Source organism: Salmo salar, chromosome 18 (assembly GCF_965601325.2).
Source record: "Salmo salar chromosome 18, fSalSal1, whole genome shotgun sequence".
NCBI lineage: Eukaryota > Metazoa > Chordata > Actinopteri > Salmoniformes > Salmonidae > Salmo > Salmo salar.
In genome coordinates, this window is record NC_138308.1 from 7,885,879 (window position 1) to 7,901,913 (window position 16,035).

The following is a 16,035-nucleotide window of genomic DNA, read 5'->3' on the forward strand; positions in this document are numbered from 1 at the left end:
CGGATGGGCAAATTTTTGCTTATTTTTATGTTCTCCAAATAGCATTATTTAGTTTTTAAATTGTATAGAAATTCAGTAAATGAGCTTGAACTAAACTCACGTAGCAAATTAGCAATTACATGTTTTGTCGACCAAATTCCACACTCTGACCTCCATGCAAAATTCCTCACTTCATTATACTTCGTGGGCTTATTTTCTAGGACAGATTTTGGGCTGAGTAAAACCTCTCGCTTCGTCTCTTCCTCTCTGGTGAAGAGGACATGGGAGAGAGTGGAGGAAAAAGACGACTCCCTAAAACACGCCACTTCAATACCGCTACGACCGGAAGAGACATTTCGTAGCAGGTAGGAGAGCGTTTCCTAATTTAATTATCCTAACCTTCTACGAAAAACTCACTTCCGGTCGTAGGTGTGTCGAAATGGCGTGTTTATAGGGAATCTCGTAAAAAGAAACCCCCCACTCCCACTGATTCACAGCTGTCAGTTGGAGGAAAAAAACACTGTACAGTATTTTAACAACCAAGACGAAGAAAGAGCAAATCCTGGAAACATCAACGTCGTTTAGAAGCTTCTACGAGCCAGGCGAATCGCTTTGAAAAGGCGTGACGTGAAGAGCAGTGTCAGTTTGCTCTGTCACACATTAGAAATTGGGGTTGGCTAGCTAGTAGCTGGCTAACCAGCTAGCCAGCTAAATTTATACTGCTCAAAGGGATTGGCCTTCTCTTTTGCATTGGGGGTCATTACACCGGAAAGGACATCTCAGGAATCAATTAAACCTCATTTTTATGTTTTGGGTCCCACGGAAGGGTAAGAGCCCAGGGTCATAGCTTTTCAAGTTGAGGGAACATGGCATGGGGTTCTCTTGCTACTAAGCTGGCGCTAACTAGGTAGCTACCAAACCAAAGCAAACACTTTCCCAATGACAATGTGTTTATGCTAGCTAGTTAGCTAGCCCAGGAAAGTAGCTAACTAGCTAAGTTTCTAGCTTGGAAAACGCGTTAACTATAAAATGACTAAATTAACGTTATCCCCGCCCGGGTAGTTAACTAGCTACTGTAGCTAACGTTAGGAAGGATTTAGCTAACGTCTCCATCTGTAACGGTAACTAACGTTAGCTCCCTCGGCGTTTAATTATTTAGCTAGGTAGGTATATCTTAGCTACAAGAGTTTAACCACACAGAGTCAGAACAATGAGTTAGTTATAAAAAAAATGCTTTAACGTTACCCATGCAAGGGGCCATAGTTCACAATGATGGATAATTAGTAAGTTGAGCTAGCTAGCAATCCTAATTGTGTCATCGTGGAGGACTTATAGCCGCCGAGTTAAGGAATCTGCTAACGTTGGCTACCTATCTGGGCGTTTTCTTCTGACTGTGCTAACCACTAACGTTACGTGACGCTGGTAACGTTCAACTTTTGTCAGAACACACCTATAGCTAGCTAAATATTTGTAAGTTAACTTTGACAGCTCTAACAATATAAGCAAATATTAATTTATAGCTAACCATATCAAGCTGTATGGGTAAAGCCTCCAAGCCCTGTGCCTAGCTGGAACTTTTACCTACGTGTAACCAGCTAACTTCAGCTATGTAATGATTTCCCCATAACAACAATGTCAACTATAGCTAGCCAATGTTTAAGAAAATAGATGGCTAGCTAGATATGCATCTTCACTTGTCATTGTGTATTTAGGTCAAGTATCAATTGGCCTTTACAAGGGCCGGGGTACACAATAAACATGCCTCAGGCGAGAATTGAGTAGGCTAATGTTTGATTCAAGGATATAACTAGTGTCAGTTTGTGAACCACATGTAAACTTTTGCTACCTTACAAGGCAACTTGGAAAGAATCTTGACTCTTTCTTTGCATTCTGCACAGAACAACTGGAGCTTTCTACAACTTCATACTTGTAATATTTTGCAGGTTTGTCAGTGTGTATGGCTTGCTTGTCAGCACCTGGCCAATGTCAGCCACAAGTGTTATACTCTTATAGGACCCAGACATCTGTGACCATGGCAGGATATTTTGTAGGAATGCACTCTGGCAATGGCAGACTATTTTGTAGGAATGCACTGAGTGAGTGTGTTCCTCTGTGTGCACACAACATGCATGTGGGTGCTTGCAGGGAAGTTTGCACATCCCTCTCAATTCAGGGTTATTTGATTGAGTTTCAGCTGCATCTTGATAATATGTTATTCATTACATTGTACTATGTCCAAGGACATAGTTCAATACTGAGATTCCAAGTGCTTCATCAAGGAGTGGTCTTCAATTGATCTTGAAATTGTGATTTATTAATGTAAACAAGGCATCAGATCATCTCAATTCAGTAAAATATTAGTGTCTTCATGTAAGTTGATAGGGTTGTCAGATCCACCTCTATAATTCATGTTTTTCAGATTTTTCCCCCCCTACACTGTGTTGCTCTAATTTGGCCCTGAACGTGTTGGTGGAGCTCCAGTTGCACAGAAGCCATGGGGACACCAGGTAGAAAGCGTGCCCCTATCAAGGACCGGTTTTCAGCTGAGGATGAAGCCCTTAGTAGCATTGCCCGGGAGGTAAGTAAACCATCCATTTCAGAGCCTCCCTGCTTTTAGTTCATTGGTGACACTGAAGACATGCATTTCCCAAAATGTGGTCAAAGACAAGTTTGAATTGGATGATTTATGAAAGGATGCATGGCAAGCCGTCTTGGATGTATTACTTTAAACGTAGACTTCTCAACCCATACCTAACAACACCAACTGAGGTGAATGCAGCAAACGGCCCTCTGAAGCATATCCTGACACATGTTCACACACAGCTCTGCTTAGTCTGAGATGTGCTTGTAATGTGGATATTCAGGTTCCTTCAAGTTGTCTCTGCTCTGGCGAGTGCAGACAGCTGGTTTGCAATGGTGTAGTAGGATTGATTTGAAGAGATTTAGGGAAAATGGAGGGCAGGGGCGAGGAAGGTGGGATGGCCTGTAATGACTTGTCCCAGGATTATTCCATGTTCCTCAACTACCCGGCTGTCATTCCTGGCCTTTTCGTAGAGGCTGTGCAACTGTTCTCAGCGTACATAGTATCGTACCATGCATTTGTTGTGTAATTGTTATTGTTCATGACTATTTTGAGAACGATTGTGCTGTATTTGCATAATTATGTGGCTAGATGAAACTATGCCACAGTGTGGGAAAAGCCTAAATTATCAGCAGAATAGATTTACGAGTCCATGTGATTGACTGCCTTGCTTAACTTGCAGATGAACAGAACACAGGGTCTCATATAGACTGGGAGTGAATGTTGTCTGAGCTCTTGTGAAGTGCCTCATACTTGGGGACTTCTTGGTAGTGCCTCATACTTTGGCATAGAAAACAAGGTTACATTTTCCGTCTTTAACCATACAAGCCTGTTATATAGAATCATGAGTCATCTGACCCACCCAGCCAGGTCCTGTCCTGAATGAATCAGGGTTTCTTTGTGGAGAGAACTAGAAGTTCACAGAACAGTGAGGCCAAATGAGTGTGTGCAGTGGGTCCATAAGGCCATCCTCTCTCCAACATGTCACACACCACCACTCCCCTCCAAACAAAGCTCCAGAAAAAAGTCATTGCATGAGGTCAGTCATCCTCTCTTAGGCTATGAGAGTGCTTGCCTGGTCGGCCTGTGCTGGACACGGATCACTGTCCTGCTGAGAAGGGCTGTGAATTTGAGCCTGCGCTATCACCACCACATATCGGAGGCCACTTACATTGCTGGGCTGTCAGTCACTTAAAATATCAGCAGCTTGCTTGCAAAACCATCAGCCAAGTAGGAGGATTCACCACATGTTCTGTAGGCCTATCAAGTTTTCCTCATAAGGATCATAACGTTAGAGAGATGATCAGAATGGGTGTATTTGATCTAGGCAGTCACTTACTGTGCCATTGATTGTAAGTGAATGTGTGGGAGTTGAGTGAGTCATAGTTCATAGTCCATATTACAGTTTCAGTGCTATCCTGGGTAATGATAGCAATAAGCCATGCAGAGGACTACTGAAGAGAATGGCACAGTGTCACACTGAGTAGAACAGAATCAATAGAACAGGCTTGGATCCTCTAACCCTGGAAATTTGACTGGTAAACTCATGGGTACACTCGCAATGGCTGGCTGGTATTGTGATCAGTAATTTCCATGGTAATGTAGAATGTCGACACACATCTCGAATTATTCTGAAGTCGTTTCTGTTAGAAACATAAAATTAGCATTCCTGCAACATTATTTTGTTGGGGCCTCTCGAGTGGCCCTGCGGTCTAAGGCACTGCATCGCAGTGCTTGAGGCGTCACCACAGACCCGGGTTCGATCCCGGCTGTGTCGCAGCTGGCCGCGACTGGGAGACCCATGAGGCGGCTCTCAATTGGCCCAGCACAGTCCGGGTTTGGGGAGAGTTTGGCCAGCCAGAATGTCCTTGTCCCGTTGTGCTCTAGCGATTCCTGTGGCGGGCCGGGCGCATGCACGCTGACAGTGTTTTCTCCGACACGTTGGTGCGGCTGGCTTCTGGGTTAAGCAAGCAGTGTTTAAAGAAGCAGTGCACCTTGTCAGGGTCGTGTTTCAAAGAAGACGCATGGCTATCGACCTTCCCTCTCCCGAGTCCGTACGGGAGTTGCAGCGATGGGACAAGACTGTAACTAACAATTTGGATTTCACAAAATTGGGGAGAAAAAGGGGTTTTAAAAAAAACATTGTTTTGTTAAATTTTTTATTGAATCTCTGATAAATTTGCAATCAATTCAGTAAATTTATAGGATTCACACAAATTTATAGGATTAATATAATATTGAATAAATACACAGTGCATTCGGAAAGTACACAGACTCCTTCCCATTTTCCACATTTTGTTAAGTTACAGCCATATAAACTCAGCAAAAAAAGGAACGTCCTCTCACTGTCAACTGCGTTTATTTTCAGCAAACTTAACATGTGTAAATATTTGTATGAACATAAGATTTAACAACTGAGACATAAACTGAACACGTTCCACAGACGTGACTAACAGAAACGGAATAATGTGTCCCTGAACAAAGGGGGGGTCAAAATCAAAAGTAAGTCAGCATCTGGTGTGGCCACCAGCTGCATTAAGTACTGCAGTTTATCTCCTCCTCATGGAGTGCACCAGATTTGCCAGTTCTTGCTGTGAGATGTTACCCCACTCTTCCATCAAGGCACCTGCAAGTTCCCTAACATTTATGGGGGGAATGGCCCTCACCCTCCAATCCAACAGGTCCCAGATGTGCTCAATGGGATTGAGATCCGGGCTCTTCGCTGGCCATGGCAGAACACTGACATTCCTGTCTTGCAGGAAATCACCCACAGAACGAGCAGTATGGCTGGTGTCATTGTCATGCTGGAGGGTCATGTCAGGATAAGCCTGCAGGAAGGGTACCACATGAGGGAGGAGGTCTTCCCTGTAACGCACAGCGTTGAGATTGCCTGCAATGACAACAAGCTCAGTCCGATGATGCTGTGACACACCTCCCCAGACCATGACGGACCCTCCACCTCCAAATCGATCCCGCTCCAGAGTACAGGCCTCAGGGTAATGCTCATTCCTTCGATGATAAACCCGAATCTGACCATCACCCCTGGTGAGACAAAACCGCGACTTGTAAGTGAAGAGCACTTTTTTCCATATCTGTCTGGTCCTGCGACGATGGGTTTGTGCCCATAGGCAACGTTGTTGCCGGTGATGTCTGGTGAGGACCTGCCTTACAACAGGCCTACAAGCCCTCCGTCCAGCCTCTCTCAGCCTATTGTGGACGGTCTGATGGAGGGATTGTGCGTTCCTGGTGTAACTCGGGCAGTTTTTGTTGCCGTCCTGTACCTGTCCCGCAGGTATGATGTTCGGATGTACCCATCCTGTGCAGGTGATGTTACACGTGGTCTGCCACTGCGAGGAAGATCAGCTGTCCGTCCCTGTCTCCCTGTAGCGCTGTCTTAGGCGTCTCACAGTACGGACATGGCAATTTATTGCCCTGGCCACATCTGCAGTCCTCATGCCTTCTTGCAGCATGCCTAAGGCACGTTCATGCAGATGAGCAGGGACCCTGGGCATCTTTCTTTTGGTGTTTTTCAGAGTCAGTAGAAAGGCCTCTTTAGTGGCCAGAACTTTTCTTAACTGTGACCTTAGTTGCCTGGCGTCTGTAAGCTGTTAGTGTTTTAACGACCGTTCCACAGGTGTATGTTCATTAATTGTTCATGGTTCATTGAACAAGCATGGGAAACCGTGTTTAAACCCTTTACAATGAAGATCTGTGAAGTTATTTGGATTTGTACGAATTATCTTTTGGAAGACAGTCCTAAAAAAGGGACGTTTATTTTTTTGCTGAGTTTACTAAAATTGAGTAAATTGTATTTTAAATACATCAATCTACACTAGAGGTCGACCGATTAATTAGGGCCGATTTCAAGTTTTCATAACAATCGGACATCGGTATTTTTGGACACCGATTTGGCAGATTTATTATTTTTATTTAAAAAAAAAAAAATTACACCTTTTATTTAACTAGGCAAGTCAGTTAAGAACACATTCTTATTTTCAATGACTGCCTAGGAACGGTGGGTTAACTGCCTTGTTCAGGGGCAGAACGACAGATTTTTACCTTGTCAGCTCGGGGATTCAATCTTGCAACCTTACGGTTAACAAGTCCAACGCTCTAACCACCTGCCTTACATTGCACTCCATGAGGCGCCTGCCTGTCACGCGAATGCAGTAAGAAGCCAAGGTAAGTTGCTCGCTAGCATTAAACTTATCTCATAAAAAACAATCAATCAATCATAATCACTAGTTAACTACACATGGTTGATGATATTACTAGTTTATCTAGCTTGTCCTGCGTTGCATATAATCGGTGCGCATTCGCGAAAAAGGACTGTCATTGCTCCAACGTGTACCTAACCATAAACATCAATGCCTTTCTTAAAGTCAATACACAAGTATATATTTTTAAACCTGCATATTTAGTTAATATTGCCTGCTAACATGAATTTCTTTTAACTAGGAAAATTGTGTCACTTCTCTTGCAACAGAGTCAGGGTATATGCAGCAGTTTGGGCCGCCTGGCTCGTTGCGAACTGTGTGAAGACTATTTCTTCCTAACAAAGACGGCCAACTTCGCCAAACGGGGGATGATTTAACAAAAGCACAATTGCGAAATAAGCACAATCGTTGCACGACTGTACCTAACCATAAACATCAATGCCTTTCTTAAAATCAATACACATAAGTATATATTTTTAAACCTGCATATTTAGCTAAAAGAAATCCAGGTTGGCAGGCAATATTGCTCTGCATGGGTAACGCTGCTTCGAGGGTGGCTGGGAATATTGAAGACTCATGTTAAAAGGAACCACCAGCTTTCATGTTCTGAGCAAGGAACTTAAACGTTAGCTTTCTTACATGGCACATATTGCACTTTTACTTTCTTCTCCAACACTTTGTTTTTGCATTATTTAAACCAAATTGAACATGTTTCATTATTTATTTGAGGCTAAATTGATTTTATTGATGTATTAAGTTAAAATAAGTGTTCATTCAGTATTGTCGTAATTGTCATTATTACAGAAAAAAACAACAACCACAACAAAAACGTCCGGTTAATCTGAATCGGCGGTTTTTGGTCCTCAAATAATCGGTATCGGCGTTGAAAAACCATAATCGGTCAACCTCTAATCTACACACAATACCCCGTAAAGACGAAGCAAAACTGGTTTATTTTTTTTGTACATTGAGCTCAGGTGCATCCTGTTTCCATTGATCATCCTTGAGATATTTCTACAACTTGATTGGAGTCCACTTATGGTAAATTCAATTGATTGGACATAATTTGGAAAGGCACACACCTGTCTATATAAGGTCCTTGATGAAAACCTGTTCCAGAGCGCTCAGGACCTCAGACTGGGGTGAAGGTTCACCTTCCAACAGGACAACGACACTAAGCACACAGCCAAGACAACGCAGGAGTGGCTTCAGGTCAAGTCTCTGAATGTCCTTGAGTGGCCCTGCCAGAGCCCGGACTTGAACTCGATCAAACATCTCTAGAGATACCTGAAAATAGCTGTGGAGCGACGCTCCCCATCCAACCTGACAGAGCTTGAGAGGATCTGCAGAGCAGAAAGGGAGAAACTCTCCAAAAACAGGTGTGCCAAGCATACCCAATAACTCTCAAGGTTGTAATCGCTGCCAAAGATGCTTCAACAAAGTACTGAGTAAAGGGTCTGAATACTAATGTAAATGTGATATTTCAGGTTTGTTTTTGTATACATTTGCAAAAATATCTAAACCTGTTTTTTCTTCATGGGGTATTTTGTGTAGATTGATGAGTAAAGAAACAATTTAATCGATTTTAGAATAAGGCTGTATTTTGGAAAAAGTCAAGGGGTTTGAATACTTTCCAAATACAATGTTTATTAGCATTTTATGCTTCATGTCCAAATCATACGGGTTTTCCACTAGTGCTAGCTGTCGGCGATACAGGCGGGAACTTTTTCTACTTAAATAACTAAGCTACTTTTCAATTCGCTAGAGTGAGCGATACGCATCTTCTAGCGCTCTATTGAAAGGACTGGCGCCTGTCGGACACAAAGTGAGTGATGACAGGGAAACACTGCTGGTGTGACAGTTGGCTGTCAGTCCCGCCTCTCGGTACCTGGGTGTGTGCGTTGTGGTTGCAGTCGAATTTCTTTACACGGAGGGAAAGAGCATGAAATTGCACGTCCCATATGTGGTAACGATGAGTCGAAATCCACTTAGCCTGTTTTCTGGCACATTCATGTATTTTCTTTCACGTGCACAGTCCGACATTAACAGTGGCCTGCTGCCCGGGGCCAGAAAAAACTTGTTGGTTGGGCCAGTGGGTCTCGTCAGTCACTGACCCGATAGTGCCAGTAACTTTTCAGCGCATTTTTGCGTTACAGTTCAATAGTGTGCAGCTTGCAATTCAAGGCTTTCCTGCATGTGGGAATTCCTGCATCTGCGAGCTGTCCAGAGCAAAAATACGCACGTCATTCTACTCATTGAGCTTAAGTGTTGACAATGGAGTAGTCAACTGCTGCTTTCTGTAGCAAAGCCCTGCTTCATTTTAACACCTGCTTCATTCATTGCTGAGGAAAAGCCTCTTAAAAGGAAGCTTGAGCCCGTGGAAGTCTGCGGACTTTAAAGGCCCAGTGTAGTCAAGTGTTTTTTTTCCTGTGTTTTATATAATGTTGTACAACAGCTGATGAAGCTTAAACTGTACAAGTGTGAACCTTTTGATCTGTGTTATTTCCTGATAGTTGCTTGTTGAAAATACAAAAGTAGCATTGGAATGTACCAGTGGCCACAAATGGAACTTGTTTTGCAAAAATGTCTCAAACTTTAGACTGGTTGTCTACTTTTTCTATTTGATTGGCTGTTCCATGTGCTTGCGGAAAACACGGAATCATCCAAAAGTATTTAACGCAACTCAATGTTACTTATACAGTTGAAGTCGGAAGTTTACATAGACTTAGGTTGGAGTCATTTAAAACTCGTTTTTCAACCACTCCACTAACTTCTTGTTAACAAACTATAGTTTTGGCAAGTCGGTTAGGAATTCTACTTTGTATGACAAGTAATTTTTCAAACAATTGTTTACAGACAGATTATTTCACCTATAATTCACTGTATCACAATTCCATTGGGTCAGAAGTTGACATATACTAAGTTGACTGTGCCTTTAAATAGCTTGGACAATTCCAGAAAATGTCATGGCTTTAGAAGCTTCTGATAGGCTAATTGACATCATTTGAGTCAATTGGAGGTGTACCTATGGATGTATTTCAAGGCCTAGCTTCAAACTCGGTGCCTCTTTGCTTGACATCATGGGAAAATCAAAAGAAATCAGCCAAGACCTCAGAAACAATTGTAGACCTCCACAAGTCCGGTTCATCCTTGGGAGCAATTTCCAAATGCCTGAAGGTACCACGTTCATCTGTACAAACAATAGTACGCAAGTATAAACACCATGGGACCACGCAGCTGTCATACTGCTCAGGAAGCAGACGCATTCTGTCTCCTAGAGATGAACGTACTTTGGTGCGAAGATTGCAAATCAATCCCAGAACCACAGCAAAGGACCTTGTGAAGATGCTGGAGGAAACGGGTACAAAAGTATCTATATCCACAGTAAAACAAGCCCTAAATCGACATAACCTGAAAGGCGCCTCAGCAAGGAAGAAGCCACTGCTCCAAAACCGCCATAAAAAAGCCAGACTACGGTTTGCAACTGCACATGGGACAAAGATTGTACTTTTTGGAGAAATGTCCTCTGGTCTGGTTAAACAAAAATAGAACTGTTTGGCCATAATGACCATCATTATGTTTGGAGGAAAAAGGGGGAGGCTTGCAAGCCGAAGAACATCTTCCCAACCGTGAAGCACGGGAGTGGCAGCATCATGTTGTGGGGGTGCTTTGCTGCAGGAGGGACTGGTGTACTTCACAAAATAGATGGCATCATGAGGTAGGAAAATTACATGGATATATTGAAGCAACATCTCAAGACATCAGTAAGGAAGTTAAAGCTTGGTCTTCCAAATGGACCATGACCCCAAGCATACTTCCAAAGTCGTGGCAAAATGGCTTAAGGACAACAAAGTCAAGGTATTGGAGTGGCCATCACAAAGCCCTGACCTCAAGCCTATAGGAAATGTGTGCGTATAACTGAAAAAGCATGTCTGAGCAAGAAGGCCTACAAACCTGACTCAGTTACACCACCTCTGTCAGGAGGAATGGGCCAAAATTCACCCAACTTATTGTGGGAAGCTTGTGGAAGGCTACCTGAAACATTTGACCCAAGTTAAACAATTTTAAAGGCAATGCTACCAAATACTAATTGAGTGTATGTAAACTTCTGACCCACTGGGAATGTGATGAAAGAAATAAAAGCTGAAATAAATCATCCTCTCTACTATTATATTTCACATTCTTAAAATAAAGTAGTGATCCTAAGAGAGGGAATTTTTACAAGGATTACATGTCAGGAATTGTGAAACTGAGTTTAAATGTATTTGGCTAAGGTGTATGTAAACTTCCGACTTCAACTGTAGATGATTTGGATGTGAAAGTGCTAATATAGGTACTATTTCATTGGATTTGTGCCACAAATGCTAAAAGGTTAGCATTTGAAGCAGTAGTCAGGTACCTGGTCCATAGACTGCTTACTGTGTAAGAAAATTAATATTGAATTTGGGTGAAGTATCCTTTTTAGAGGTCAACCGATTTATGGTTTTTCAAAGCCTATACCGATTTATTGGAGGACCAAAAAAGCCGATACCGATTAATCGGCTAATTTTCTTTTCATTTTAATTATTCTTGTTATTTTTTGTTGTTGTAATAATGACAATTACAACAATACTGAATGAACACTTATTTTAACTTAATATAATACATAAATACTATCAATTTAGCCTCAAATAATGAAACATGTTCATTTTGGTTTAAATAATGCAAAAACGAAGTGTTGGAGAAGAAAGTAAAAGTGCAATATGTGCCATGTAAAAAAGCTAACGTTTAAATTCCTTGCTCAGAACATGAGAACATATGAAAGCTGGTGGTTCCTTTTAACATGAGTCTTCAATATTCCCAGGTAAGAAGTTTTAGGTTGTAGTTATTATAGGAATTATAAGACTATTTCTCTGTATACGATTTGTATTTCATATACCTTTGACTATTGGATGTTCTTATAGGCGCTTTAGTATTGCCAGTGTAACAGTATTGCCAGTGTAACAGGTTTAAAAATATATACTTGTGTATTGATTTTAAAGAAATGCATTGTTTATGGTTCGGTACATTGGTGCAATGACAGTGCTTTTTTCGCAAATGCGCTTGTTAAATCATCACCCGTTTGTCGAAGTAGGCTGTGATTCGATGAGAAGGCACCGGATCGATTATATGCAACGCAGGACACGTTAGATAACTACACATGGTTGATGATATTACTAGTTTAACTAGTGATTATGTTAAGATTGATAGTTTTTTTCTAAGATAAGTTTAATGCTAGCTAGCAACTTACCTTGGCTTCTTGCTGCCCTTGCGTAACAGGTCGTCAGCCTGCCACGCAGGCTCCTCGTGGAGTGCAATGTAAGGCAGGGGGTTAGAGCGTTGGACTAGTAACCAGAAGGTTGCAAAAACGAATCCCCAGGTGACAAGGTAAAAAACTGTTATTCTGCCCCTGAACAAGGCAGTTAACCCCCGTTCCTATGCCGTCATTGAAAATAAGAATGTGTTTTTAATTTGACTTGCCTAGTTAAATAAAGGTGTAAAAAAAATTATGGCAAATCGGTGTCCAAAAATATCTATTTACAGATTGTTATAAAAACTTCAAATCGGCCCTAATTAATCGGCCATTCCGATTAATCGGTCGACCTCTAATCCTTTTAACAATTGGGGGGGGTTCTTTTAATAAAATCACCTAATAACAGGAACAGCACCATCTAGTGGTTAGAACCTAATAATATCAACTTAAATTTCTAATTTCTCTGAACGGGGACTTCACCAAATTCACTGCGAATACATTACATAGGATGAAGTAATAATACTCAGTGCCATAGCGTCATACTACTTGTCAAACAAATAACTGATACTATATACTTGTTGTTGGTGTGGGATTGGCGTGGGGTGTGCAGGGTCCGTGCTTGGATTTTAACCACTGCTTCAGATTCCTCCTGTCTTACTCATAGTTAGAAAAAATGTTTGTCCAAATCGGATGTTGGGTACAATTATTATTGAATATTATATGAATCCTATAAATTCAAATAATGCTTTCTGAATGCTTATCTTATCTGTTTCTAACTACAGGAACGATTTCAGAACATTCTGAGATGGTGGGTGTCATGGCTTGCTGAAATGACATCAAACGACCCTGATGTGGCTCATGCAATGGAATGTATTTTTGTAATGTCAGTTGAGTTGGTTCAACATATCACAGCACAGATGGATTCATTCTATTTCTAAAGTCACACTGCTCCCTTGTAAGCTGTCAGAGGAATCTCACTGTCAGTGGCTACAGAGAGATGTAGCATTATCCTATCACTGTTTCTGTCAACTTTACTTCCTATGTACACAATGTATCTAGTTCATGATGTAGCTAGCCTATGCTAAGTTCGATCCAATTGTGGCCTCATTAGACAATATGGATAAGAGTAGGCCTATTTCTGCAAATACACATTTAATTTTTTTTGTTGCAGAAGTTGTCGGTTATTTTGTGTTGTGGTTGCAGTCTAATTTCTTTACACAGGAGAGAGCATGATGCTCCTTCAGTCTGTGAATTTGCATGTGCCATATCACATTTTTATTGGTCACATACACATGGTTAGCAGATGTTAATGCGAGTGTTGCGATATGCTTGTGCTTCTAGTTCCGACAATGCAGTAATATCTTAACAAATTCACAATAACTACCTTATACACACCTGCATTGCTTGCTGTTTGGGGTTTCAGACTGGGTTTCAGCTGATGTAAGAAGGGCTTTATAAATGCATTTGATTGAATAAGAATATCTATATATGGATGAGCGATGGCCGTGCGGCATAGGCAAGATGCAGTAGATGGTATTGAATACAGTATATACATATGAGATGAGTAATGTAGGATATGATTATTTGAAGTGACTAGTGATACCTTTATTAAGTCCATTTATTAAAGTGGCCAGAGATTTGAGTCTATATGTTGGCAGCAGCCTCTCTGTTAGTGATGGCTGTTTAACAGTCTGATGGCCTTGAGATGGAAGCTGTTTTTCAGTCTCTCGGTCCCAGCTTTGATGCACCTCTACTGACCTCGCCTTTTGGACGATAGTGGGATGAACAGGCTGTGGCTCGGGTGGTTGTTGCCCTTGATTATCTTTAGATCCTTTCTGTGACATCAGGTGCTGTAGGTGTCCTGGGCGGCAGGTAGTTTGCCCCCGGTGATGCGTTGTGCAGACCGCACCTCCCTCTGGAGAGCCTTGCAGTTGTGGGTGGTGCAATTGCTGTACCAAGCGGTAATACAGCGCGACAGGATGCTCTTGATTGTTTTAGGTGACACGCCAAATTTCTTCAGCCTCCTGAGGTTGAAGAGGCGCTGTTGTGTCTTCACCACACTGTCTATGTGGGTGGACCATTTCAGTTTGTCTGTGATGTGTATGCCGAGGAACTTAACTTTCCACCTTCTCCACTGCTCTCCCGTCGATGTGGAGGGGTGGGTGCTCCCTCTGCTGTTTCCTGAAGTGATCATCTCCTTTGTTTTGTTGACGTTGAGTGAGAGGTTGTTTTCCTGACACCAAACTCCGAGGGCCCTCACCACCTCCCTGTAGGCAGTCTCGTCGTCGTTGGTAATCAAGCCTACCACTGTAGTGTCGTCTGCAAACGTGATGATTGAGTTGGAAGCATGCATGGCCATGCAGTCATGGGTGAACAGGGAGTACATGAGAGGGCTGAGAACGCACCCTTGTGGGGCCCCAGTGGGCTGGAGATGTTGTTTCCTACCTTCACCACCTGGGGGCAGCCCTTCAAAGTCCAGGACCCAGTTGCACAGGGCGGGGTCGAGACCCAGGGTCTCCAGCTTAATGACGAGTTTGGAGGGTACTATGGTGTTAAATGCTGAGCTGTAGTCAAGGAACCGCATTCTTACGTATTCCTCTTGTCCAGATGGGATAGTGCAGTGTGATGGCGATTGCATCGTCAGTGGACCTATTGGGGCGGTAAGAAAATTGGAGTGGGTCTAGGGTATCAGGTAAGGTGGAGGTGATATGATCCTTGACTAGTCTCTCAAAGCACTTCATGATGACAGAAGGGAGTGCAACGGGGCAATAGTCATTTAGTTGAGTGCATCAGGGCGATGGCTAAGGTACTTGTCACCTCACGTGACAAGTGGCCCACATCTCACCTGCTAATTGGGAAACTTTTGCAAATGTTTTGTTGACTGAGTGATGGAAATGCTGTGAATTAAGAGGACTTGATGTACACTGAACAAAAATATAAACGCAACATGTAAAGTGTTGGTCCCATGTTTCAATAGCTGAATTAAAATATCCCAGAAATGTTCGATTTTGGTAAAGGAGAAAGGTTATTTCTCTAAAATGTTGTGCACAAATGTTTACAGCCCTGTTAGTGAGCATTTCTCTTTTGCCAAGATAATCTATCCACCTGAAAGGTGTGGCATATCAAGAAGCTGATTTAAACAGCATGATAATCACACGGGCACCATGTGGGGAGGACAATAAATGGCCACTCTCTGGCAACAGCTCTGGTGAACATTCCTGCAGCCCTCAACTTGAGACATCTGTGGCATTGTGTTGTGACAAACTGCACATTTCAGTTACCTTGTACCCAGCACAAGGTGTACCCTGTGTAATCAAATTTTATTTATCACATGTGCGCCGAATACAACAGGTGTAGACTTTACAGTGAAATGCTTACTTACAAGCCCTTAACAAACAGTACATTTTTAAGAATGTGTTAATTTTTTTACTTACAAATAATTAGAGAGCAGCAGTAAAATAACAATAGCGAGGCTATATACAGGGGGTACCGGTACAGAGTCGATGTGTGAGGGCACCGGTTATTCGAGGTAACATGTACCTGTAGGTAGAGTTAAAGTGACTATGTATAGATAATAAACAGAGTAGCAGCAGTGTAAAAGAGGGGGGAGTCTGACAATTATTGGTGCCTTCCTCTGACACCGCCTGGTATAGAGGTCATGGATGGCAGGAAGCTTGGGCCCAGTGATGTACTAGGCTGTACGCACTACCCTCTGTAGTGCCTTGCGGTTGGAGGCCGAGCAGTGATGTAACCAGTCAGGATGCTCTCGATGGTGCAGCTGTAGGAACTTTTTGAGGATCTGAGGACCCATGCCAAATCTTTTCAGTCTCCTGAGGGGGTATAGGCTTTGTCGTGCCCTCTTCACGACTGTCTTGGTGTGCCTGGACCATGTTAGTTTGTTAGTGATGTGGGTACCAAGGAACTTGAAGCTCTCAGAGGTTGTTTTCCTGTCACCACACGGCCAGGTCTCTGACCACCTCCCTATA

General features: G+C 42.5%; 1 protein-coding gene across 19 annotated transcripts in view; it reads left to right on the forward strand.

Moving 5' to 3' along the window:
- Nucleotides 1-216: 216 nt before the first annotated feature.
- Nucleotides 217-16,035, forward strand: part of lrrfip2 (leucine rich repeat (in FLII) interacting protein 2) — a 63,167-nt gene continuing 47,348 nt past the window's right edge. For 5 of the 19 annotated variants that reach the window (XM_014154305.3, XM_014154302.3, XM_014154300.3 and 2 more), the window contains exons 1-2: nucleotides 369-806; nucleotides 2,399-2,557. In XM_014154305.3, coding sequence (XP_014009780.1) covers nucleotides 2,474-2,557 — 84 coding nt within the window. In that variant the 5' untranslated portion in view covers nucleotides 369-806; nucleotides 2,399-2,473. Of the gene's footprint in view, nucleotides 345-367; nucleotides 887-2,398; nucleotides 2,558-16,035 lie in introns of those variants that run through there. The other 14 variants (XM_014154297.3, XM_045700692.2, XM_045700695.2 and 11 more) reach the window with 12 other exon arrangements.